The sequence below is a fragment of the Peromyscus maniculatus genome, chromosome 4 (assembly GCF_049852395.1).
Source record: "Peromyscus maniculatus bairdii isolate BWxNUB_F1_BW_parent chromosome 4, HU_Pman_BW_mat_3.1, whole genome shotgun sequence".
In the NCBI taxonomy this organism is placed as follows: Eukaryota; Metazoa; Chordata; class Mammalia; order Rodentia; family Cricetidae; genus Peromyscus; species Peromyscus maniculatus.
In genome coordinates this window covers 145,889,696-145,916,973 of record NC_134855.1, presented here as the reverse complement: position 1 = coordinate 145,916,973, position 27,278 = coordinate 145,889,696, and the positions used below count along the sequence as shown (strand labels likewise).

Sequence of the window (27,278 nt, the reverse complement as noted above, 5' to 3'; positions counted from 1 at the left end):
GTTGTAAAGATTGAAGGCTACTTCCCATGGGAATACACATAGGCATCTACTATAGCCCCAGGTCTTCTGTCTCCCCCTAGTGAGGTTGAAGGAAATCAGGGATGGGATGTGGGGGTGGGTATGGGTTTGTGATGATGTTGACAAATATAGAAGGTGTGCCTAATAGAGCCACCAAGAGGAGGTGGTAATGGCCCCTAATTGGCAGACTTTGATCACCCATATGTTTCCCCTTTTAGGCAGCTGCAGTCTAATAGAGGATAATCTCTTCAAGAAAACAAATCTGAGGGGTAAGAGCATGAAAGGGAGACTCATCTCGTCTTCAAAGTGAAGGAGCCAGGGGCATTATTTTTACATTAGTGGCTAGTTACAGTAGATTGACCAGGGAATGGTGGCAGTCATTAGGAGCTAATCACATTCTTTTGAAACCAAAATTGCCACCTCGTTATACTCCTCTATTATCAATCTCTGGTTCCCTTTTCTTGTTCTTTCTCCTTAAAGTGCGAAGCCCTATTTTTGCATTCCCCTCTGAGTGTGGAAAGGTTTCCCCTCTTTCATAGCGCTCCTTTCCCAAAGAAGTCACTTAATTTTTGTTCAAAAGATCTGTTTGGGGATGTCCTTGTCCCTGGAGAGCTGAGCCTTGGTATTCATCACATCCTCAAAAGTCAGATTTGAAAAGGTCTTTTGAGAAAAACAAAAGAACTAGATTATTGTGGAACCTAGGTAAGTGAGGTCTGGAGGCAGGAGAATAGCTGCTCAGCAGCACAGGAGACTGTGTTCCTCTTTCCCACACTTCCTTCCGCACTAGTCATCTGAGCCTAGGTTCTGTCCCTGGTTGTAGAAATGATGGCTACAGATGTGACAGATACTATGTCATGAACCCCTTTCACTGTGGGGAGAGGCAGATGACATGCAAACAAACAAGTGATTACAGTTGATACTGTGTGCTTTGAAGGCGATAAGCAGGGTACACAGGGAGACAGCAGCTAGGGATAAAGCACAATTCAGATAGAGAGGTTTGGGCAGGTTTGTTTGAAAAGGTGACATTTGAGAAGGAGAAAAGCAGACCTGGTACTGGCAAGCTGGCCTGACACTCATAGCTGAACCCTAGGGCTCTCCTACTGAGCATAAACATTTCACAGAAACCAGTCTGAGATGAGAGCCCTTGTGAGAGTCATGATGGGAAGGAACAATTGTAAGACCTTTCTTCAATCACATCTGAACAGAGACAAAAATATGAGCATTGTTCATGACCACAAAGAAAATGGCTAAACATCCCTCAATCCCAGCTGACAGGAATGCCCACTGCCTCTTTGCCAGCTACATTTTTCTCTCAGTAAAATTCATCAAGCTGTCCAATAATACCACATCTAGCATCTAATCTGGAGCTTGCTTAAGCCATCGATAATTTCACTGAGCACGGCCCCACAATCTATAAGCCCTTTCTGACATCTGTTTCCTGAGAGGTCCACCCCTCACCATGTTGCATGCTCATTTCTTTCCAATTGAACTATTTAAAGCTAGAGGGAAGATCTTTAAGACTCAGGAAGTAAAACTTACAAGGCTCAAAGAATAAACAGCTTACAAGTCTTAGGAAGTTCCTAAAATTTAGAAGATTCACAAGGTCCCTCTCCAGGGTTATATAGGTAGTAACAGATGCTGCAGAGAGGAGATTCTCCAACCAGCCTTCCGGCTACAAATCCTATGGGGGAAAACCAGGGATGGAGCTTTTGTGAGCCATTACCATGCTTTGTGGGCTTTTTGTTATGATATAGCTGCCTTAGTCTCATACATGTCCTGTATGTAAACCTTGACCCATACTCCTGTAAGTGACCTCAATAAAGTTACTGGTTCACTAAGCTAGACTTGGCATGATTATTTCTTTGGTCTGTTGTCAGTTATCTATCTGGAGTGAATTGATTTGTTCATGTGTCCCTAGGAAAAGTTACACAGCACCTGGGGTATGCAATAAACCCAACTTCCTCAATACTATATATGTGACTATTAATCTTTGGGTGACATATTTGATTTCAAACTAAATGATAAGCTAATATAAACCATGGCAAGAGCTGGGAGGAGTGTTCCAGGTGAAGGGAAGAATAAGTGCAGAGGCTCTGAGATGGAATGGGCTCATGGTATTCTAGAACATGAAGAAAGAACAAGAGATATACATATGTGAATCAGTGGCACATAGATGTAGACAGAGATTTCCTGTTCCACAGCTGCTCCCAAATAATCACTCAGAGGCTTAATATTAATTACAAATGCTCGGCCAATAACTCAGGCTTATTACTTACTAGCTCATATATTTTAAGTTAACCCATATTCCTTATTTATGCTCTGCCATGTGGTGGTACCTTTATTAGCATGGCATGTACAGTTCATCTCTTGTTCCGTCTACATCTGGCTGGTGACTCCAGACTCTGTCCTTCTTCCTCCCAGCATTCTCCTACTCTGGCTCTCCTGCTAATCTTATTCTGTTCAGCTATTGGCCAGTCAGCTTATTTATTAAACCAGTCACATCGACATATATTCACACAGTGTAAAGGAATATTCCACAGCACATAGGTGTGACTCAGTGAAAGTCCTACAGGTCACAGATAGGATGTGAGTTTTACTCAAAGTCAATAGGAATGCTTTGGGATTATTTTATGAGGAGGAAGCATAGCCATGGTCACATCATGATAAACAGTAGAGAGCACTTGTCACCTGATTCACCCCCACTTCACCTTTGTTGATAGGTCTGATGGATTTCATGCTGAAATGATTATTGGTGCCTACTCTTCTTATGACTGACAATCACCTGCCAAGTCACAGGGTTAGTTGGAGGCTCAGACCACATGATCACAAATCATTCCTTCTTAGGCTCTGTTGTGCTGACTTAGTCCCCAATTCTGAGTAACCTGCCTCTGTTTCCCTACTTAGTACTTTAATTCCCTGTTAGAACTAAGAATCATCCCTAATGATTGCCTGGCTAGTTCTTTTTAATCTATTAGTTGGATTGGTCCTACTAGCTAAGAGGGGCCTTTATAATGCTTTTAATTCTTCTTTGGATCCAAACCCCAAATAGTGAGACCTCAGAGCAGAGTTTCTGAGAAGAACTCATCTCCAATCCTGTGCTGAGGTGTGCAAGTCCACTTCACTTTCCTGCAGCCCCACTAACCAAGCAGCTCTGTCAGCAGTGATTCCTTCCTTCATTCCCTTTGGCTTGACTGTATCCCAGGAGATAATTGGATGTGAAATGCCCTGAGGTGCAGCAAAACCAGGCCCCAGGATTGCTGATCAGCCAGTTCCCGGATGATGCTTCAGGGCACAGCCAAGAGCCTGCCTCCCCCATAATCAGTTCAGCCCACCAGGATTTCTTCCTGTTCCCACTGTATTCCATGGCAGGAAACTTCTGTAGAGTCCTCACCAAGGAGGAGCCATTTTAGTAGGGCCTGTCATTAGCTTTTCTTTTCAAGAAATACTTAGAGCACACCAACTATGCATGTGAATGGGGGAAAGGCAGAAAGGCAAGCTGTCTGAGGTGCTTGAATATTTTCACTGGGAGTCATTTTGCCATCCAAGCCCCAATAACGTGACACACCCTTCAGGCAAGAGGAGGGGAAGGGTAGAAACACAGTGGGAGCAGGAAGAACAGTTTTGTTATTTCCCCCTTAGGGATCCTGATTATGTAGGTGTCTACACCATTCTGTGCATTTCTTAAAACTCAGCACAGGCATTCTCAAAATTAAAATATAAATTATTTAACATAGAAAATGAAGAGGCATGTTCCACAGAGCTTTGCGACAATTAGTGATTACCTGAGGTAAAGCCCACAAGGTAAAGCCCACAGCATCTAGACCAATGCCTGAGGTGTAAGGTGTTCACAGACTATATATCCCCCTCCATACAAAGGTCCATCATAGCTTACTCAAAGAATTTACTGTGTGCCCCATAAGAAACATCCAAGTTATTGGCATAAGCATAAATAGGGGTACTCAAGGCAACACTTGTCTCAGATTGTCACAAATCAAAGGGATTCTTGGGATATAGGTTCTCAGTTTTAAAATTCAAGCCTTCCTAGGAAGCAAGAATGAGTTATTTTTCAGGCAAGACATAGAATTCAGGTAGCAGAGAATTCCATCATCTGTTGGGAGTCTAAGGTTCAGTCCCAATCTATTCATGGACTCATTTAATACTCAATTTACTGAAGTCTGTGGGGGAACTTACTAGATAATAAGGGCCACCATGGACAGCTGTGCAGGTTGGGGACCATACACGAGCAATAGATCTAAAGAAGCACTGTGCACATGCCAGACAGTATAGTTTTCTATATATCTGTATTATGAACGTCTTTTGGAAGGTGACAGTTAAGTATCTTGAGGCAGTTACACCTTCTGCTGTTTCTCTCTGAGGTGCTGTGTGAGTTAGTGGTGGCCTTGGCAGAGGCTAAGCTTTCAACAAACGCTACCTATTCTGTGCGGAAAAGCATATGCCTTGGGGATTATAAATGTGGATGGAGAAGGCAGGAGGGGATGACTAATGATATCTACTCAAAATGGCATCAGGAGAGCAAATATTATTGCATACCATGTCACTAAATAGATGGTAATTTATGAATTCTGCTGGTGAAGCAAAGTAGAAAATCAGATTGCTGCAAGATATAGGTATTTGTCTGCCATGGGAACTTGGATCAAGTCAGAATAGTTGAGTGTGTGTCTGTGCGTCGGGTCATAAAACACTCCTTAAAGGGCCCAATTACAGCCTGCACTTAGGAGACTGAGGCAGGGTAGTTCAAGAGTTCAAGGCTAGCCTGGGTTATACAGTGAGCTCCAGTCTCAAAGTCACAGAAAAGGAAAAAGGCTAGGGATGCAGCTCATTCATTTGGTAGAGTGCTCGCTGAGCAAGCATGAGAACCCAAGTTCAACTCTCAGAACCCAGGTGACACAAAAAGCTGGCCATGGTAGCTTGTCATCCCAGTGCTGGGCTGACAGAGACCAATGGATCTCTGGGGTTTGCTGGTCAACTTGATGAAGGAAATCAGTGAGTTCCAGACCAGTGAGAAACCTTGTCTCTAGAAAGAAGGCGGAAGTACATCCTAAGGAATGGCATTCAAGAGCTTGCTCTTTGGTTTCCATATGCTTGCATGTACATGCACACAAACCCACACAAAATGTGTGTACTTAGACATGCATACATGTGTGAGTGCATACACACAGACACAGACAGACAGACAGACAGACAGACAGACAGACAGACACACACACACACACACACACACACACACACACCAAAGTTTAAAAAAACCAGATTTTTTTCAGATGACAATTTTTATGTCAGTGGCTCTCAAACTTGGTGGATATCCAGATTTCCTAAGGATAAACAGAGCAGTACCCCACAGCTGTCAGGTTCAAAAGGAACTCTGGACAAATGGTTATGTGTTATGTCTATTGACAGACCAAAGCACATGCTGGCCTCCAGTCTTTCTCAGCATCACAAACACTGGTTGCAGAGTCCATGCTGGCATTCTGGCTCTTCTTAGCTCTTCTTGCCCTGCCCCCACTCTAAAGTTCCTCAGCTCATGAGCTTCCCTTTCCCCAGCTTCTCATTACCATAGAAACCTGCCATTTCAGCTATGAACTCTCTATTTTCTCTGTCTTCCTCTCTTGGCCTCCTCTCTCTGTTGTCTCTTTCTCCCCACACCCTGCCCTGCTCCCTACTCTCTCCTCTCTCCTGGCCTGGTTCAGTCTGCTATCCATGTTCAAGTACATTACTTTCTCTCCTGGCTTTGGATTCTTCCAGATTCCATTGGATTTACTCTCCCTCATATTTACAATAAAAACCTTCCCCTCAACCATGCCATGTCCTCGATTTATACAATAGCTATCCGGCATCAGTGACCCTATGCCTCAGTGTCCTTTCTTAACTCTCTAGCTGCTCTGACATACATTAACTCTGGAGAGCTGCTGTTGTAGGCAGCAAGGCAGAGGCACATAGCAAATGCCCTGGGGGAGACTCAGCCTCAAAGTTAAAGGCTGATGCTCCACTCATCCTGAGGGACCACCCACACAGGTAAGGGGCATTCTGTGTTGGCTTCTTTCTGTAAGACATATTGTCTTTTACTTGGGGTGAGCCATTTTAAAAATCTTATGTTTAATTGACACATACTAATTGTGTATATCTATGAGGTATCCTCTGACAGCTCAGTACATCTATACAATACATAATGATCAGATTGGGTAATTAGCATATCTGTCACCTCAGACAGATGTCATTTCTTTGTGTTAGGAATATTCAAAACCTCCAGCAGCTATTCTGAAATACACAATCAACTGTTGTCAACACACTCACACTACTGTAGACTTTAAAGCTGTTCTTCCTTCCCAACTGTGCCCAAGCACCTACAATCCATCTTTTCTCTACCCTTCCCTCCTCAAAACTCTTCCCAGGTTCTAGTGACCACTGTTTTAGTCTCTGCTTCTTTAAAATGAGTATTTTAGTTTCCACATTTAAGTGAGACCATGTGCTATCTGTCTTTCTATGCCTGACTTATTTCACTTAACATAATGGTCTCTTGTTCATTCGTAATGCTGCAAATGACAGTCTCATTTGTACAGATGAATATTTCATTGAGTATGCATACTACATTTTCTTTATCATTCATCTGTCAATGGACCCCTAGGTTGATTCCATATCTTAGCTATTGTAAGTGAAGATGTCTGTTCTATATTCTCATTTAAATTCCTTTGATGTATAACTCAATGTAGGATAGTTCTATTATGTGGTAGTTCTATTTCTAGCTATTTAAAGACTCTCCATACTGTTTTCCATAATGGTTGTGCTTATTACATGCCCACCAACAATATGTGAGTTCCCCTACCTCTTGATTCTCCACTAGCATTTATTTCCTGTCTTAAAATAAAAATTAATGTGTATGAATGTTTTGCCTGCTTGTATGTATATCACATGTGTGTCTGGTACCCTCAGAGGTCAGAAGAAGGCATCAGATTCCTGGGACTGAAGATATGGATGATTGTTGGGTTGTTATGTGGGTTCTAGGGAATTGATCCTGGGTGCTTTGCAAGAACATAAGTGTTCCTACCCACCAAGATATCTCTCCATCCCTCTATTTCCTGCCAAATGATAACAGCAATTCTAACTAGGGTGGGCTAATAGCTCACTTTGGTTTTGATTTGCATCTTGGATAAAATTATTGCTAATCACTTAAATTTTTAACCAGTACTTCCTAATAATATTTTATACTTGTATGTTATTTTCCAGATGTTTTAGGGAAGAAAAAAGAAGAAGACTTTGTCCTTATTTTCAAGCTCAGTGGAGAAGCTTGCACTAGGGTCTCCTGATCCCTTCCAGCTCTGAGCTGGGAGACAGCCTCCAGGCCCAGCCCCAAGCCAATTGTTTTAGTTATACACACTACACACAAGCATCTAGGAGGTTGTTTCTGGGCTAGCAACTCTTTCCTAAACTTCAGTGTTAGAAGGGATAATTTGTTGTAGATCATGATCGTGACCTTGTTGATTATGGTGGTAGTAGTGGTGGGGGGTGATATATAATGATAGCTTAGTGGTTAAGAGCACTTAGGCAAGGACCCAAGTTACCAGCACTTAGGTGAGGGAATGTTCAACCACCTATAACTGCAGTTCCAGGGATCTGATGCCCTTTACTGGCCTTCACAGGCACAGCACAGATACACACAGATGCACAGATACAGACACAGATACACACAGACAAAGACACATACAGATACATAGACACTGACACACAGACACAGACACACACAGACACACAGACACACACACACACACATACACACACACACACACACACACACACACACACATGGAGTGTACATAGTTTTCTCCATATTCTACTTTGCCTCAGCTCAATGTCATATCTTTTGTGATAGTTCTTATTTATCTTGGTAACAGGCAACAAAGCCAAAATAAATAATAACAATGCCAGTAACACCTGCCTGCTTTTTTCCTACAATGCCTTCACCCATGTGCCTCTAAAGCAGTAGTTCTCAACCTGTGGGTCACAAGCCGTGTGGGAGGTGATTGAAAGACCCTTTCGAAGGGGTAATAAATCAGATATTCTGCATATCAGATATTTACTTTATGATTCATAACAGTACCAAAATTATATTTATGAAGTACCAACAAAATAATTTTATTGTTGAGGGTCACCACAACATATGGAACTGTATTAAAGGATCATAGCATTAGGAAGGTTGAGAACCAATGCTCTAAAACATTCTATCTAGAGTTAAGCTATGGAATTCCCTTCTGTGGTGAGGTCTTGAGCTTCCTTAACACATGGTCTTCATTTCTTCTCTTCAGTTATCTCTAGTGCCTGAAATAGTAGAAGGGACACCACTGGTACTTAGATGGTGTTTGTGACCAGATGAGTGATTAGAAAAAGCCATATACTATCAGACTTTAAAAGAGCTGCAAACTCCACAGTCAAGCATTTCACAGAGGATGAAACTAGGATTCACTCAGGAGAAAACCTTGTCTAAGACTATGCAGAATCTTGGGATCTGGATGAGAACTAGGTCTTGATTCTTGGTTCAAGAACCTTTCTACAGAATCCTGAGGATCACTCACTCAGTTGGGAGGGTTCCTGTAGCAAACATAAACAAATAAATGCTGTCACATGTGTTATGAACAGTGTTGATAAAAATAGGCCAAAGGGATTGAGTTAATAATATCATCCATGTGAGCTCTTTCCCAAGTCTGACACCACATGAGTCCAATGCCTTTTTGGTCACTTTCAGGAACTGGCCCATTTTCTTCCCGTTCTAACCCTGCCAGGAGAGTGAGATGAGCAGGTGGGAGCCTGGCTCTTCCATTTGGGCCATTATGATTTTGCAGAGTAGACGAATGACCATGTTTTCCCATTTATGATTTGAGCATCTGCTACTAATTTCTCATGCCTGTCCCCAGAACCCCTCTCATCTATAAATCAAGGAACTGGACCAGAGTCCCTCTAGCAACAGGAAGTTCTGTTAATCTGTTACCAACTGGGGGGTGTACTTTGTGCCTGCTCAGGAAGCTTCCATTGCCATGGTTATGCGCCATTAGGAGGCTGCCTGTCTGACATCACCCACAGATGACTAAGCAAGATGGCCTCTCCCCTCAAAAGCTGTGCACATGGTGTATCCAGCCAGAGCTGGAAAATGAACAAATGTTTGCTCTTCATTAGACTGCATCATATTCCTCACAGCTGTTCCTTGTTGCCTTAAATAGTCTTAATGGAGCTGTGATAACCAGACACCTTCTGGTCACCCTACTGGGCTTATTCCATTCATTACTAGGACAAGCTGCCTGGGTTGGATGGGGATTAACATACTTGTGTTCTTCGTCTGTATCACAAAGTCACCTCTTCCTGTTTTCCCTCATCTTTCCCAGACCTGTTACTCTTCTGTTCAACGTGCTATCCTGCTCTCTAGCTAACATATGTTCACTTTGCTGACATGCTATGGCATCTTTTGTTGGTTTGTTACTACAAAAAGTGAGATCATCTTGGCTAGGGTTAGGAGAACAGGAAAGAAGAAAAGGTTCTGTAGTTCATGACCATGTCATGGTCTTTGTTTGAATGTGACTGATTCTATTTCAGGAAGATTTGTGGGTCAGACAATAAAGCAGACATAGTGATGGTCTGTGGACACAGATATGGCCCACACCGGAAACTCCAGGGGTTTCCTAAGACTAGTGACTAGTAATTTTTAAAGTATATTTTAATCAACTAGAAAGCTTGTTGAAATCTCTGATCCCACCATAGTACATTTTATTTTAATTGGTCTAAAATATGGCCAATGCACTGCTGTTTTTAAATTTTTTTCCCAGGTTAATTTTAACCTGAAGCCAAGATTAAAAATCTCAGCTGAGACCTAAATATGCATGGCAAGTGAAGTTAATTTGCCTTAGTCCTTCTTGAATTCTTTGAACTATGGTTAATCAATTAGATCCTGAGATATAGGCATGGGAGAGGGTGCCCCAGAGACTTCTGTGGTAAGGAAACCTAATTACTCAGGCCAAAAGGTTCTTTTTTGGACTCTCATAATATTAGATATACAAAGGGCTCTTGGATTACCATGACCAATCCACGTATACTCAGTACATGAGGATATAAGTGAGAACCAGAGGCAAGGAATGACTTGCTGAAGATCACCTACATACTTGAGAAAACGGTAGGATGTGAGTACAAGCATTTAACTCTCAGTGCAGGATAAGCCATGTATTACTTCAAGCAGTGAAACTTAGAAGATGTATATTGAGGGACTTAAGTTCCATGTCAAAGGGAACAAGATGACTTTACAGCTTTACATACAGAGTGTGTGTGTGTGGGGGGGGGGGCTCATCTGGGCTCCTGGCCTAGTCTCCATGTTTGGGCAGTGCAGGTCCATCGTTTCCAAGAATTATTGTCCTGGCTGCTTACTTGCCTCTGGTATCTCTTCTCTACTACAAGATTTAATGTGTGAATCTACTTCAAATTTTCTGTTCTGTCTGTGGCCCCCATGACCCCAGAATGAAATCCAAATTCCTTAGTGTGCCAAATACTGCCCTCTTCCTGGACATGTAGGTTCCTGCTAATAACTCCAGCCCCAACTCCCTTCAGGCACTCTCATATTTTATAAATCAAGTTACTTGTGTCTCTTCTAACTCAATCTACTTTCTATAGTTCTCTGTCCAGAACTTTCTTCTCTGTTTGTACTTACTATTCTTATTTCTTTACAATTGGTTTAGGCTAGTGTTTTCCTGAAAACCACTAATACAGCTACCCTCAAGCTAGGCTTAATATGCCCTATCCCTATGTGTCACAATAATTCTGGGTATTCTTTTATTGTAGCATTTTGTCCTACAATTATAAGCCTATATATGCCTGTCTTTAATCATAAACTCAGTTCTCCAGATGGGGTCATGGTTACTGCATCTCTGCAGGCCTTACAGCCTTATCCAATGCATAGCCCATGGAAAATACTCTATATCTTCCTAAAGTGGGACTTTCAAAAGGCTCAGTCCAAGGTCCTTGTCTCTGTTGACATGCCTGTTGACCTCATCTGGTACTGTGACTTTACTATTACCAATGTTTTTTTTTTCTCTGTATCCCAGGCTTTTTTCTCAAGATAAATTCATATAGCCAACTGTTCTTATGGACATTGTAAACTCAGTTCAATTGAACTTCCAGCTGCTCCAGATCTGACCTTTCTGTAACGTCTCATCACTGTTGGTGGCAACTCCATCTTTCTAGTGGTTCAGGTAAGAACTTCAGAGTCATCTTGGATTCCTTTCCTTTACTTATACACCATGTATTAAGAAATGTTGTTGGCTCTATCATTATGACATATTCCAAACCCAACCATTTCTTATAGACTCCTCTGTTGGCGCAAGCCAGAGTCCCATCTGGGTTACCACATCACTGCCTTCCCTGGCCTCTCTGTGTCCCATTCTCAACACAGTAGCTAAAATGAGTCTTTAAACATAAAATCAGACCATTAGCACCTGTAGTTCTCACAGCTCTACAGTAAGTTTCTAGTTTATTCAGAGTAAAATCCAAACTCCTTATACCAGTTTGTCATGTACAAAAGCACCAGGTCCCTCATTTTTCCAATCTGATTATTTCATGCTTAGCATGTATTCACTGTATACTGACCAGCTTTCTTTTTTGTTCACACATCCCTTGCTATGGAAATCCCTCCCTCTAAATATTAAGGACAATCCTTTTATCTTAATCAATACTGGACCCGATTGCATGTCACAGCTCTAGATTAGACTATCTCCCTTCCTTGTTCTATCTACTTTCTCTTTTTCTAGCAGACCATATCACCCTACGATTAGTATCTTATGTCCTCTTCTAGAATCTGGCAAATGGCCCTCCTATGAAGCAATGGAGTCTAGTTCCTCTCTGCCCTAGAAGGAGAGTGGCCTTTTCTTTGCTTATATCCAATGCAATGTGACATCAAAGTCTAGGTCACCAACATTCTGCAATTTTTACCTTGTTTGGTAGGAGGCTCACCTTTGGAGCTCTGAGCCACCATATAAAAAGTCCACACTGGGAAGTGATGGTGCACCTTTAGTCCCAGCACTCAGGAGGCAGAGGTAAGTGAATCTCTGAGTTCAAGGCCAGCCTGGTCTACAGAGTGAGTCCCAGGACAGCCAGGGCTACACAGAGAAACCTTGTTGCCAAAAAAAAAAAAAAAAAAAAAAGAAAAGAAAAGAAAATAGCAAACAAACAAAACCAAATAAACATAAGCCCAGTTGTTTTGAACGTTACCATTCTGCCAGGAATCCCAGACCACTCAGGAGGCTGTTTAGAGGAATTCCAGTGGAAAACCTCCACTGACACCTCAGATGATGTCTGTGCCACTTATTAGACACCAGAATAAAGACACTGTAGATGATTTCAGCCCCTAGCCATGAAGCCTTGCACTTCAGAAAAGAGATCAACTGTACCTCTTGTTCACTGTTTACATCTCTAACCTGCAGAACCAATTATTGCAATAAATCAATTGTTTTCTGTTGCTCTTAGTTGAAGTAGTTTGTAACCCAGCAGTTTTTATTTATTTTCAGCCTATGCTTAGCTTCTATTTCCCTGCTAGAATACGAGCTTCATGAGGGCATGAATTTGTTTCACGCACTATTATATCCCAAATGCCTAGGCTAGTCCTTAGTAATAATGAATAATCAGGAAATATTTACTGAGCAAATCTGGGAGTGATTGTGTAGTTAAGTTGGATTTGAGAAGGCGCGGCTTGCTAAAGCTCAGGGTCCCTTAGATGTCAGCTTGTCAAATCCACATGCTGGCATGAAAAAATAAAAGCAGAGCAGAATAGGGAGGTGACAGCAAGGACATCACATAGCAGCCTATATGACAGCAGAACTGGAGACTCAGGGTTTTATGTCTACTCTGAGTCTTCAAGCAGATCTGTAATTCATGTTCAAGATGAAGATTCTGGAAATCATAGGAGCCTTTATGATAAAAGAAAAACACATCGATGTTTCTAAGAAACTGGACTACCACATCCTACAAAATAGCATATTTCAATTAACAATGCTTTCTAATTAACTCCGGGTTAATCATACAATGCTATTAACCAAAAGCAAGGCATGCTAGCTCACTGATTAATACAATTTGAACTAACGAGGATAAGGGTGGCCTTACTAGTGAGATTTCTGGGTGAGGCCCAAATGATGGAATAACATGGATTCTTTGTCATAAATTAAGTTTATTTCCATGCTAAAAAGTTTGGGAGATGCTGACAGGTATAACAAAACAAAACCAAAGAACAAATGCTGACCATACAGGAACGGATGCTTTAGAAGAAATATGCTAGAGAGAAATATACCAAAATGGTCAATTATGTCCATATTTCTGTTCTTAAATTTTGGATTGAAAGTTCATAGAACCGGTGTTTTACGTTTTGAACATTTGTGTACCTTTCTGATAAACTATATACCTCTGTTGATGCTATTTGAAACTTCAAGACAAATTATAATGACTAGGGGCTCATCAAACCACAATAATACAGGGCATGCCTTTACAAATAACACACCCTGTGCTGAGGTGTTTGCTCAACAAAGTGATCTGTATCTATGTGCATCAGCATGCATACAAGGCTTGGGACCATTCATCCTTTTAGGAAAGAAGACCCAGAGATGATGAGAGCATTACCTGTAACTCTTGTTCCAATAGTCTTCCAAAATTGGTAGTCTTGTAACTATCCTGGCAGGAGAGGAAATATTCGAAAGAAAGATTTGTACCTTCCTGTTTGCTGAAAATCCTGAAATGATGGGCCCCAATGAACCCCAAGATGGGGAAAGGGAAAGTCTGAATCAGCTTTTGTGCCAACCAGAGGAGAAGCTTGCTTCTTGGAAAGATGTGCCACACAATTCTGGCAACTTAAATTGACACATGCATATCTCCTGGCTTCTGTTTCATCTTTCCTATAAAAGGGCAACAGTGCTGCACAACAATGCTGCAGAAAAGGCTTCAACCAAGAGTCGTTCTGTCCTTGGTTTGGGCAAAGTGTAAACAAATCCATTTTCCTTTATCAATCTGTGTCTTAATATTTTTTTTTCAAAGAAGCAATGGTTTTATTTTTTTTTAAATCTAAGAGGCTCTTGTAATAGATTGAGTACACACAGAGAAATGGTATTTGACTTAGATTATATTTGAAATTAACTGCTGGTTTTCCTGAGCTGGTAATTGCATCCATTGGCATGAATATTTTTGTTCTCAAAGTATGGCAAACACACCCCTCTCCACTGTTTTATATTCCCATAAAATTTTAGGAGCATATACGTCCTAGGAGCCACTTAGACACACTCTTCAACTAATGAAGAATTTAAAAACTGAGATAGCAAAATTATATGCCAAGATCACACAGCTTACTGCATTGGAACCCAGCTATCTTGATCCCTAGTTTAGCATGATTTCCTGTCCTCCCATGACTTCAGAAATACTACCATGTAAGCGGGTTCTAGGGGTATAGTCTGAGGGATAAACTTAGTCCGAGCTGGTGTGAGACAAAGAGCCTTCACTCCACAAAGTGGAACTAAAGAGAACATATCTGGGTCATTGCTGCAAGTGACAGAAAGGAGAGAGAGAGAGAGAGAGAGAGAGAGAGAGAGAGAGAGAGAGAGAGAGAGAGAGAGAAGGAAGGCAGGGAAGGAGGGGGTGATACCCAGTGGGTATCATTTAGCACATGCTATACAGAAGATGCTGAAGAGATGTTGGACAAGGAAGAAAGGGGGAGAGAGGGGAAACAGAGGAAGATGGCTGCAACTGGTGTCTACTGTCACTAAGAGAACTACCACTTCTTTTCCCAGGGAGGGAGGAGATGCTCTTTGGTCTAGGAAAATATCTTAATGAATTTTTCTTTTGTAATTTTCATTTGTAAAAGGCAGGATCTGGTGCTGGAGAGATGGCTCAGTGGTTAAGAGCACCAGCTGCTCTTCTAGAGGACCTGAGTTCAATTCCCAGCAACCACATGATGGCTAACAACCATCTATAAGAGGCTGTGATGCCCTCTTCTGGCTTGCAGAACACTCATACATAAAATATAAATAAATTCTAAAAAAAAAAAAAGGTAGGATCTGGTAGGTGGGATTCAAAACAGAAAGGAGTTTGACAAAGACAGCAGGAGGAGAAATTGTTTTGTATTACAAAGCAAAGGGAATGCAGGAGTCATTCCGTGGATGCTGTGGGTGGTGCTTGAAGACACTAAAGGAGACTCAGGACAGAGGAGAAGGTAGAGAGCTGTGAGAAACTAGAACCCTAAGGGCCTTACTAGCATGCTGCATGGTCAGGAATCTACAGGCTAACCTATGGTTGTCTGTTACTCCCTGAGCTCCTGAAATAACTACAGCATGCATTCATATCTTTTGTACTAGAGGTGCTTTGGGAGTGAGGGAGTTGTGGGTGGACAGGAATGACCACTGCAGAAGGGAGGAGGAGGTAGAGAGAGGGCACAGCAGTCCCTCTTGAGGACTTGATGGAGCATGGTGAGAACAGCACAGAAGCATGAATACTGGGCAAGAGGTGAACAGGAAAATACAGGCATGCCAGACGCTATTGGCAGGGAGATGGGCTGGCTCTTCTACAGCCTGTGGGAAGAGGGCTGGAGCCATTCTACATTCAGAGTGAAGAATGGTCTGACTGTAAAATGGAGGGATTTGGAGCATGATATTTCTTAAATTTAATCTCTGGGTTCTAGTTAAAATGTAAGTTTTGATTAAGTGGGCCTGGTGGAGCATTTCCACCATGCTCCCAGGCATTGTTGCTCATGGTCAGAGGCAAAGCTTTAGCGCTCCAAATGTACCTGTGAGCTATTGGGGGAATCCTCACAGGCTAGTCTCTTACCTCGTATTCCTCCTTGAACCCGTAGCCCTGGCCTCGCTTCATCTGGGTGATGTGCTGAAGCAGGTCTGCCACTCGGATGGCAGGCTGGAACTGGTCCCGGGGGTAGCTCATCTCTACAGGGTCACAGGTCCGGTAGGGGTGAGTCTGAATGGTGAGGGTGGGCTGGGACAGCTCCCCACGACTGCCATCTGCTTCAAAGAAAAAGAAGCAGGGAAATCTCACTTGGGGGGTTTTGTTCTTTGCACCCCACCCCACCCCAGCACCTGAAGAGGGCAGAGGGACTGAACTGCACTCTACTGGCCAGGAAATTATAGAAAGACAAAGGACAGTGCTTCCCTGGCTTGGCAGTGTGCACAGATTTAAATGGTGAAATAACAAACCAGTGCACATGGATGATCCTCGGTTCATTTCAATTTCAAGGGCTCATTGATTGTGTGAAGACAAAGTGACAGTTTAGTGACTATCCCTTGCCTGTCCTCAGTCCTTTTTCTAGGCTTTTTGAGTGCCTTGGTCAATACCAGCCAATCCCAGAAGTAGTAAGAAGCCAGGCTAAGTCTTGGAAAAACCTTCTTGTTTGGGAAGCTGCAGGCCCTAATGTGATAGAAGGTGTAGGCTCGTTGTTTGTCTGCAGATGAGGAGAATCTCAGGTGCCTGGCCAGAAGATCTACACAACTGCTTCTGGGCCAGCATGTCTGCAATCTGATTTCTCTCCTAGTTTGTTTCCTTTGGGTTGCACACCAGGAGGAAGTATAGCTGGTCTCGGACTCCCAGTAGGCAGCAGGGACTCTAACCCTCCAGCTACTCTCTGCAGCAATGGGCTCTGTAACAGAGGCCACTTTCTTCCTGTCATCTATTCTCCCCCTTACTACCACTGACCCTGAAATGTCCCTGATCCCAACTTGCAGATTTCTCTAAATGTCTTCCTTTACTCTCACCAGCCATGACTCTCATGGGCATCCTATGCCACACCCCTTGATACGGCAGTGGGGATATACCTCAGTTGGTAGTATTCACCTAGCATGCTCACAGCCCTGAATTTGGTCCCCAGCACCACATAATACTTGGTTTGCATGGGCTTGTCATCCTAGATATCCAAATGGGGAAACAGGAGGATCAGAAGTTCAGTCACCCTCAACTGAATAGTAAGTGTGAAGCCAGACTTGACCACATGAGACCCTCTCTATCTTAAAAAAAGTTATAGCTTCCACTCATAAAAATATCTCTACATATTGAGTTGCTTTCAATACCTTCTGTTGTTTGGTCACTTTGGAAACAGTTTCTCTTTCCCAGAATCATCTAGGCTTGGCGTGTTCACATCCTCTCAAATACTCTGACAGTCTGCCCTGGGGCTGTTTTATTTGTGCCATACAAGGGATAAGACCTGACAGATGTGGCAGTTGATGTGCATATCCAGATGTTCTCAACTACTGAGGCTCCCATGCAAACATCCAGGAAGCCTGTGCCACTCGCATTTCCTGAGAGGTTTAGTGTATATCCCAGATTTCTCTGCAGCTTCTCTTTTTAAAAGTCATGTCCCCTTCAGCTTCTTTGTCTTCCCTGTCACAATAACCCATCAGGCGGTCTCTCTGGGAAAGCACAATCCATTCCTATATGACAACATCAAAATTAGTTCCTCACCAGACAGGATACTGGAGAGACACGTCTGGCCTGCAGGATGACCAACTGATCACACTTACCTAACCTCTCTTTGGTTGTAGTATTCAAAGTATAATATCCAGGGAAAGCCATTCATTCTGGGACAGAGTCTTGGTTACCCTCATGTGCTCATCTGTGTCATGAATGAGTCAGGGTCACATTCTTCACTTTCCATCCTTCTGTCTGTTATCATTCCCAGGGGAGACCAAGCTATGGGTTTGATTAGCCTGAGCTTGAGACACTGATTGGACCATTCCTCATCAGGAGTTGAAGTATCTCTGTGTCTCCTATGGCTTCAGCATTTCCTGCTTCAATGCAATGAATAGACAAGAGCTGGCCTTTGGGAGTTAGCCCAATCACCCAATAGACAGATATCGATGATACAAGTTCATACATGGTAAAGAAGGGCTGAAGTAAGATGTTTAAAAACCTTCCTGGCTGCACTGAGAATAATACTTTCTACTTTTTCTCCCATGGTTTGGTAATAGGTTGATACATCTTTACCAGCATTGATTGAATGCAATTCCTGGCACATATTGGGGTTGTATCCCTACTACGTCATACCCTTGTAATCATGAGTTTGACTTATGAAAGCCAACTCAGTGCCAAGGATTTCTTAGACAGTGGCAATGTAGAAAGAAATAGAGTCCACACTCAAAGCTTGATGGTCTAGAATGGAAAATATAAGAGCCATCTGAAGCAAAAAGATCAAAGCCTGAGAGATAAAGACATGTTTAAGAGCAGAGAGGCAGGAGTAAATAAAAACTATGGGACAATTCTGTGGCAGATGATGGCAGGCAGATCCAGAAAGTCTGAGAATGCAATAACTCTTAAAACCAGCGTGAAGCCATTGAGGGTTCTGCAGGAGAACCCTGTTTTTTAAAGACTCACACTCTTTCCCATAGGTGTCTTAGCTGTCATGCATTGGAAGCATCCTTCCAGTGAATATCGCTCCTGCAATGGTGTGAAGGGATTGGAGATGGAGGTGACATCAAATCAAACCCTACAACCCTTATTTCCCACTTAAACACAATCATGTGGACGCCACCATGGAGATATGCCCTGCTGCTGTGGGATGTCCTGTATGCTGTGAGTATGTTACTACGATTGATTGATAAATAAAATGCTGATTGGCCAGTAGCCAAGCAGGGAGTATAGGTGGGACAAAGAGAGAGGAGAATTCTGGGAAGTGGAAGGCTGAGGCAGAGAGATGCTGTCAGCTGCCACAATGAGAAGCAGATGTTAGGATACTGGTAAGCCACGAGCCACATGTCAACTTACAGATTAATAGAAATGGGTTAATTTAAGATATAAAAACAGATAGCAAGAAGCCTGCCAAAGCCATACAGTTTATAAGTAATATAAGTCTCTGTGTGTTTAATTGGGCCTGAGTGGCTACAGGAGCTGGGTGGACACAGGAATACTCCAGTTACACCCTGCCCCCAACTTTTCTAGAGGACCCACGGGTGCAAGCTGCATGGGAAACCAGCTGCCTGGCAGAGGCAGGCTTCCTAGGAGTTGGCACCTGGCAAATTTTTGTGAGACGCCAAACATTTCCAAACTGAAAAGGCTATCAATATGGATATTTCCCCCTAAACACATTGCTAGACAGACTGTAAACTTAGTGTCAGCAAAACCAACAGTGGAGTGGAAAATGAATGCATTAGAAATCTAACAACTTGTATTGCTGTAACATTTGTGATAATGCCGATGCCAGCACTAATGATGCCATGAGGACTTGGAACCAAGGGATTTTCAAGGTTTATTAATTCAACTAGTTGGACTCCTTTTTCCAATGTGTCTTACCTCACCTATTCCCTTATTAACCTTCGATAATGCAGAAGTGATGCCTTTTATCGCACCCCATTTCGCCAGATGCACTATGCTTAATTTTCCGTCATTAGGTTTAATGAAAACCCAATTTCACAACTCACTTCTCTCAGGAACCTACAAGTAATGCTACGTTTTTTATCAGCACCAATTAAAAAGCGTTATGATGTTCCTATTCGAGAGGGAGCCTTAAAACTAATGTGCGAGTCTGCCGCAAATTCAACAAGGGTGCTAGAATTCACACGCTGCCCATAAAACGTAACTCAAACCAGCTGGCCCAGGGAGAGGCCATTTTTCATTCTCCCTCCTCATCAGACCTTTAATTTTCCTATTTCCCATTTATAGGTCTTACATGTTTATGTATCATGTAATAATATTTGGGGTTTCTTTTGCACTCCGTATGTAGCTGCAAGCTGAGCCTCTGAATTGTCCTTTGAGAATTCTCATCACTGTCTGCAGGGAGCTTGTGGGGTGGGTTCAAGGGTTTGGGTCACACTGACAAGATTTCGGGTTGACAGTTATCTGTCTCTCTGATTTCCTCTCTTCTGTCTTTCTGCAACTCTTCTTCCTTTCCCCATAGGATCCTGGCACTCTCCCTCCCTCTAGTCCTACCCCCCCCCCCCCCCGCCCCATAGTCTACTCCCAGACTCCCAGATCTCCCTGTAGTTTCACTCACTAGGTCAACACTGCCACTTCAGCGGGCTAACAACTGCTTCCTGTGTACCTGTCTCATACAAAGCGCCATGTTAGCTACACATACACATAGGAGAGGGGGCAGGAAGGTGTGCTGCAGCAGAGATAAACACACCAAAGACCTCGCAGGAAGAGGGATGAAGAGATAAGTTGTACACAAACAGGTCTAACAAAGCTGAGCAGGGACAGGTACCCAGGAGACAGTGGATTATGTGCTACAGGCTTAGGTGCCATGGAAACCTGCCGTATCCTTCACATTTCATCTCGGTGCCTCTTGCCATCTCTATGTATAATCTATGTTGGTACTGCCTGGTAGAACTTCCTGTGACAATGGCAGTGTTTTCCCTCTGTGACTTGCAGCACGGTAGCCATTAACTACACGTGGCTACAGAGCAACAGAACTGTGGCTAATGTGACAGAGGAATTGAATTTTAAATTTTGTTTAGTTTCAGTTAGTTTCACTGGAAGCACCCTCATGTGGGGCCTCAGGAGATGATGGCTCACTCAGTAAAGTGCTTGCCAAACAAGCACAGGGTTCTAAGTTTGATCCCCCATGAATCCATATAAAAAAGCCAGGCAGGCAAGGTGCCATACACATGGAATCCCAGGGCTGGGAAGGCAGAGATGGCTGGAGCATGCTGGCCAGCTGGTCTTGCCAAATAAGCAACCTCCAGGTTCAATGAGAAATCTTGTCTTAAAGAATATGGTTGAAATGTTAGAGTAAGATATCTAATGTCTACCTTTGGCCTCCTACATGCACACACATGTACCCACACACACTCATGCATTAATAGACACACAGGAACATATTTACTCACATGCACAAAGAAATACCCATATGTGGCATATGGGTACCTATTAGGCACCAAAGATCTAAAGAAAGACAGGAAAGGATTTCACTTTGGAGTCACAAAGGAAAGTGAAGGGATCTATGGTAGACTGTCCAGAGGAAATACTATGCAAGCCATGGATATAATTAAAAATGTTCTTGAGGCAACATTAAATAAGATTTTTATAAAAGAACACACACTATTAATTTCAATAGTACAATTTTAACCCAACACATCCAAAGAAATATTTCAATGTATGCTTAGTGTAAAATTATTAATGTTGTCTGTTACATTCTTTATTGATACAAAAGCTTTGAAATCTAGTGTGTGCCTTACATTTCTGAAGTATTTTAAGTCAGTCCAGTCATATTTCCAGGGCTCAGCAGACACTGGTGACTAATAGCTACTGTGTTGGACAATGCAGGTACACACAGATATATCTAGAGCCAGATAAAATCCTAAAGAGAGATTATTTAGAGCTTGAGTGAGCTCTAAATAAAGAGATATTGGTCTTGTGTAAGACAGCTCTAGCCCAAGCACTCTGCAATAAAACTTTGTACAACGACAGAAGGGCTCTATAGTTTCACCATTCAGCATGGCAGCCCCTTGCCACCTGTGGCTACTGAACACTTACAATGTGGATAATGTGACAGAGGGCACACATATGTAACTTAAATTACTTTAAATGTAAGTAGCTACATTTGGATAGCAGTTAATCATTTTCTAAACTTTACTTCATTATAAGTGATAGTAAAATATAAAATCATGGGTATGTGGGCTTTGTTTCATTTTAGTCTTGGTTAAAATGTTTGCAGAACTATTTTAGAAATGGTCAGAGTCTGCAGCCCAAAAGATGCTGAATTTGGGTCCTGACAGATCAGGGCTGGGATCACAGGTTGACCAATCACATTTCTGTGACCTTGGCCAAGTGATAGAATTTCTGAGCCTCAGTTTCTCCACCTATTCTCCTCCATACAGGAAAAATAAGTGTGAGAACTTAAAGATACTGTGTGCGACAACTGCCCGGCACAATGCCTATTACCAAGTGTTGCTGTGGGGTGTCTTTCTGTAGGCTGTGAATATGTGTTGCTATGACTGGTTAATAAAGAAGCTGCTCTGGCCTATGGAAAGGCAGTTTAGAGGCAGGCAGGAAATCCAGGAGAGAAACAGGAAGGAGAAATGAAATTATGTACAACATCCACTGGCTTATGGGGGTTCAGCAATGGAGAAGGAATCCAGGTGGTCTTTGGGGGAATCTACTGCAGTTTACAGATGGTTTGCAGGAAATCCTTCAACGTGCACATGTTGGAAACATGGCCTCCAACGTGGCACTAGTGAGAGGACATGAGGTCTCCTGGTGACTTCAACATTGGACATGGTTGTATAGAGAGCAAGACTGACCTGTACCTTTTCACTGACTTCTTTTCTCACTACCTACACGTTTCTGCCATGACGTCTTCTGTCATGCTGAAACACAGTCAAGGGGTCCAAAGGGACCCTCAGCAGAGAGCAGAGGAGTCCACCCCACCTGGAATTTTCAGTGTCCAAAACTGACTTAAATGAATTTATTTGCTTTATAAAATATCTGGCCTCAGGTATTGTGTTGTAGCAATGGAAAACACACTAATACAGCAGAGTTGCTTCTCTCCCCCTTCTTTGACTTCTCTCTGCTCTCTTCCATTCCCACTGCTGCTGCCTGGTTTGGTGCCTTCTGACAGGAGCACTCCATCAGTATCCCAATAACCCCTTTTCTGCTTTTATAGTTCTTTACACAGACGGTCAAGTCATCCTTATCAAAAGTCTTCCCAGAGTTAAGACAAAAATTTCTGAATCAGTCGACCACATTCCTGCAATTTCTGATACCACTATCAATTTCTTATTTCATCTATCAAAACTCTTCTCAAATCCATGTGCCCTTTAGGACAGAAAAGCTCAAAGATAGGATGGCAAATATCTAGACTGCTTGCTGGGAGCACAGAGTCTGCAAGGAGAGAGAATGTAAAATGAGGAGGAGGATGGATCACCTGCTTAGGGTGGGGACGTGATCAGAACCAGTACAGCCAGGACCGTGACAACAGCCGGGACTGTGACAAGAGCTGGCATTAGAGTCAAAGCACAGGATCTGATGAGCACTTGCCTTCAAAGAGGAAAGTCACAACTTTCCAGCCATGAGACCTCAAATAAGCTACGGAGAACCTACAAGCTTTGTTTTTAGTTGGTGATGGTGATGCCCATGATTACGTGCCATCCACCATCATCTCTTTTCCCTCATCATCTGAGAAGATCACTGTGAAGGTTAAGTGGAATCCCAGTGTGGGAAGCCTCCCGTAGCACCGGCCAGCAGTCGGAGGCTTTCTTCCCCTCTCTCACCAAACACCAATACAACTGCACGATAAATTCATACCAGAACTGAAATCCAAGTCTGTCAAGCAAGCTAAGTGCCAGCACGGGGAGGAGTATTTGTGAATTACAGCACTACCGTACTTAACATGTGCACAAAGATAAAGACTTAATTGTGTCAAAATTTCTTTAGAATTTCTGCAACTGTACAAAATAATCTTCCAACTGATTTGACAAGGGAGGTGTCCCCCCCACACCCCCGCTAGAGTTGGAAGCAATTGTGGTTGCTTTGGGAAAGCAGAAGATGAAGTAATTGGCTTGTGGTTGGAAGTCATGTTATTAAAAGAGCATGTTCTCTGTTTGTGAGTTCTAGACTTACACTAGTGCATGAGATTTGTGACCCCCGAGAGAGGGACAGTCAGTTCACATGCCCATCTCATACCCAGTGGAAGACCTGCTATCACTCAATGTAATGGCAGACCAAAGTATATTTTCTTGGTTTCATGTGCTTGACCAAATGAGTAGAATCGAACACCTAAAAATAAACAACCTGCAGAATGTTACCTGGTGTGCATATATTTTCAGAGCTGAAATAAACATGATGCAATGGACATTCGATACCAAAAGACTGTGCCTCAAGGTTAAAAAAAAACCACTTTCTTTCCAGGCTCAGAGAAATCAAAGACCCCCAAACCTAGTGTGAGAAGTAGGACCTTCCCCAGTGGTTTCTCCTCCTTAAACTCCTCACTGCAATCTTTGACCAAGACAAAGACCAAACAAGGCACCTTTGTATCCAAGGTGCTGATCCTGAGTTGTCCTTTCTAATGAGAATCTGAGACTCTGCTTTGAGGGGAAGCATGTTGTGCTCCTCTGCACTTGTGCCAGGGGAGGGCTCATGCACAGACATAGGTGCTGCAAATGACCATCACTCCGCCTTAACTCACAAGAGAAGGAGCCAGAAGTCACCAGTGGGGAACAATGGTGGTACATTCCCTGTCATTACTGATAAACACCAGGGAAAACCCTCTTTCTTTAAAATTAAATAAGCCAGGCGGCGGTGGCGCACACCTTTAATCCCAGCACTCGGGAGGCAGAGCCAGGTGGATCTCTGTGAGTTCGAGGCCAGCCTGGTCTACAGAGTGAGATCCAGGAAAGGCACCAAAATTACATGGAGAAACCCTGTCTCAAAAAACCAAATAATAAAATAAATAAATAAATACATGAATAAAAAAATAAAAAAACAAACATAAATAAGACAGAAATGGGTTCTCATGAAAATACACCATGTTAGCTAGCAAGCAGTAAGGAAGATTGTGTTCTCTCTATATTTTTAAACTCACAATAGTTAGAAGTGTTTACTCTTTGCTGAAGAGCTATCCTGTCTGGTAAGGACCCCAAATTAATTTGGGTGCCTAGATTTTCCTGATATAGTCCAGGAACTTATTCCTAGATCTGTGAGAATATCCTGATTTCTGTTTATGTCAGTTGGGTGTTCTGATCCCCGTTGTCAGCGCTGCCCCGTCAATGAAATGTGAGGAACGTCTTAGGGACTTCTTACAGCTAAGGAGGCTAATCTTGCTACCTTTCCCTGCTGTTGTCCACCGTAAGATCTGGGTTTGATGAGTAAAATTTCTAAAATAATCGTGGCTTCATGATGGAAGTCAGCCTAGGGGCAATGCCAATGTGAGATGAAATGCCTGAAAACCCTTCTAGAACCAGTTCTGATGCTCACTTTTATATTCTGTTATACAAATTACTAAGTATTCATTGAAGCTAATTTGACATGACTTCTCTTTAGAGCATGTTAGCTTACATCATAGAAAGCAAAAATGCATTTTTGAAATGCATCTTAGGAAAAGGCAAGAACATATGAAGAAATAAGGGAAGGAACAGATTATGAAGACACAGTTTTTTTAAATTGATCATGTTCCATACAGGTTAGTATTATAAGGGACTAGAGGGAACAGCGAGATCTCAGTAGGGAAGGGAAATAGAATAGATAGAGATGGATAAAAGGATGGCTAGAACAGGAGGATCAAGTGGGGTTTGTGGGAAGGAATATGGGTAGAAACAGCTAAAATTAAGGAGAATTTGAGGGGTAGTATGGAAACCTAATACAGTAGAAACTTCCTAAAATATACATATATGAAGTCCATCTAAACAAAATTGCCAACATTGGGGGAGACAGGGTCCCAGCTGATTATCTCTTGTTACCAATGAAGCTTCCAGTACTGGGATTAGGTTACATCTAATTGAGTTGTTGGCCAAAGGGGTCCCATGAGAATCTCCAAACAATCCAGGCTGTTGTCAAGACTCTCCACAAACTGACAGCAAGTCCCCATTGCTGAAGATAACACCCACAAAATTCACTGAACATGATTGAACTAGTGCCTACATAGATCCTTCACCCCTATGTTCTGGTGTCTTTGGTACAGGAGGCTACTCCGAATGCTCTCAAAAGAAAAACATAAACACAAATTCAGCCACAAACCTTTTGATCTACAATGGTGTACTATCTACAAGATAAGCCAGGGCAATGGTGGCAAAAAGCTTGTGGGAATAACCAACCAATAGTTGATTTGATTTAAGGTCCACTCTATAAGTTGGAACCCATACAACACTGCATGGGTGACCAAGAACCTGAGACTAGTTACCCAAGATTTTTACAAAATAATAATGGAACAAAACAAAACAAAGAAAAAAGAAAAAAATGTCGTGATAAAATGACTCCTGATGCTATTCTGCAGTACTTGTGGATTAGTGCCTTGTTCAACCATCATCAGAGAAGCTTCTTCCTGGAGCAGATGGGAACAAATATAGAGACACACAGCCAGACATTACACAGAGAGTGAAAGAGCAGGGAACACTCAGCCCTAAATGGGATGTCTCCATCAAATCCCTGTCCTCAGAGCTCAGGGCACCCCATGGAAAAGGAGGCAGAAAGAGTGTAAGAGCCAGAAGGGATGGAGGACACCAAGAAAACAAGGTCCTCTAAGTCAACACGAGCAAAGCTCATATGAATTCACAGAGTCTGAAGCAGCAGTATGCACAGGACCTGCACAGGTTGCACCATGTCTTCTGTGTTTATATTATGGCTTTTAGATTAGGATTTTATGAGATTCCTGAGTGTGTGAATGAGTAGGTCTCTGATTCTCATACCTTCTCTTAGGCTCTTTTTTTTCTGTTGGTTTGTCTTGTCCAACTTCGATCAGCTAGTTTTTGTTTATATTATTTATATTACTTTATTTATATTTTATTAATCTTATTTTATTATATATTTTATATATTATAAAATATATTATATATTTATTATATTATTTATATTATTTTCTTACTATATTTTATTTTGTTATATTTAAACAAATGAATGAATGAATGAATGAACGAATGGATGAATGAATGAAAACCTAGCCACTAGGGTAAAGGTTAACAATTGAACTATCATTTATACCTGCTGGGAGAAGGAAGATCAGTTTTCTCCAATGGAGTGAAACTGGGTATATCAACCACTCCAGGGCAGGTCTCATGTTAAGAGTAGTAGTTGCCCAACATATAACAGACTCCACAGGTTTTTTTTTGTTTTGTTTTGTTTTTTTGTGTGTGTGCTTTTATTTTGTAAAGTTTGGTGTTTTATTTCTTTTTTTTGGGGGGGGTGTTTTGTTTTCTTGGTTTTGTTTGTTTATTTTATTTATTTATTTATTTTTTTCGAGACAGGTTTTCTCTGTGTAGCTTTGCACCTTTCCTGGAACTCACTTGGTAGCCCAGGCTGGCCTCGAACTCACAGAGATCCGCCTGCCTCTGCCTCCCGAGTGCTGGGATTAAAGGTGTGCGCCACTGCCGTCCGGCTTGTTTGTTTATTGAGAAAGAACTTAAAGTTGGATGGGAGGAAAGAGAGAAGATCTGGAAGGACTTGGGGGAGGGGAAGAATACAATCAAAAAATATTTAAAGTTAAAATTGTTTAAAATAAAAAAATAATAAAGAAGAATGCTACCACTTACAGCAAAATGCCTGTAAATGGAGGACTTTACATTCAGTGGAATAGCCAGGCAAAGAAAGGCCAGAACCAC

General features: G+C 42.3%; 1 protein-coding gene across 7 annotated transcripts in view; it reads right to left on the bottom strand.

Annotated features, from left to right (window-relative positions):
* Positions 1-27,278, bottom strand: part of Ptprt (protein tyrosine phosphatase receptor type T) — a 1,096,883-nt gene that overhangs the window by 65,882 nt on the left and 1,003,723 nt on the right. For 4 of the 7 annotated variants that reach the window (XM_042276726.2, XM_042276732.2, XM_042276734.2 and 1 more), the window contains one exon: positions 15,862-16,052. In XM_042276726.2, the coding sequence (XP_042132660.1) occupies positions 15,862-16,052 (191 nt within the window). The remainder of the gene's footprint in view (positions 1-15,861; positions 16,053-27,278) is intronic. The other 3 variants (XM_042276733.2, XM_076571222.1, XM_042276727.2) reach the window with 1 other exon arrangement.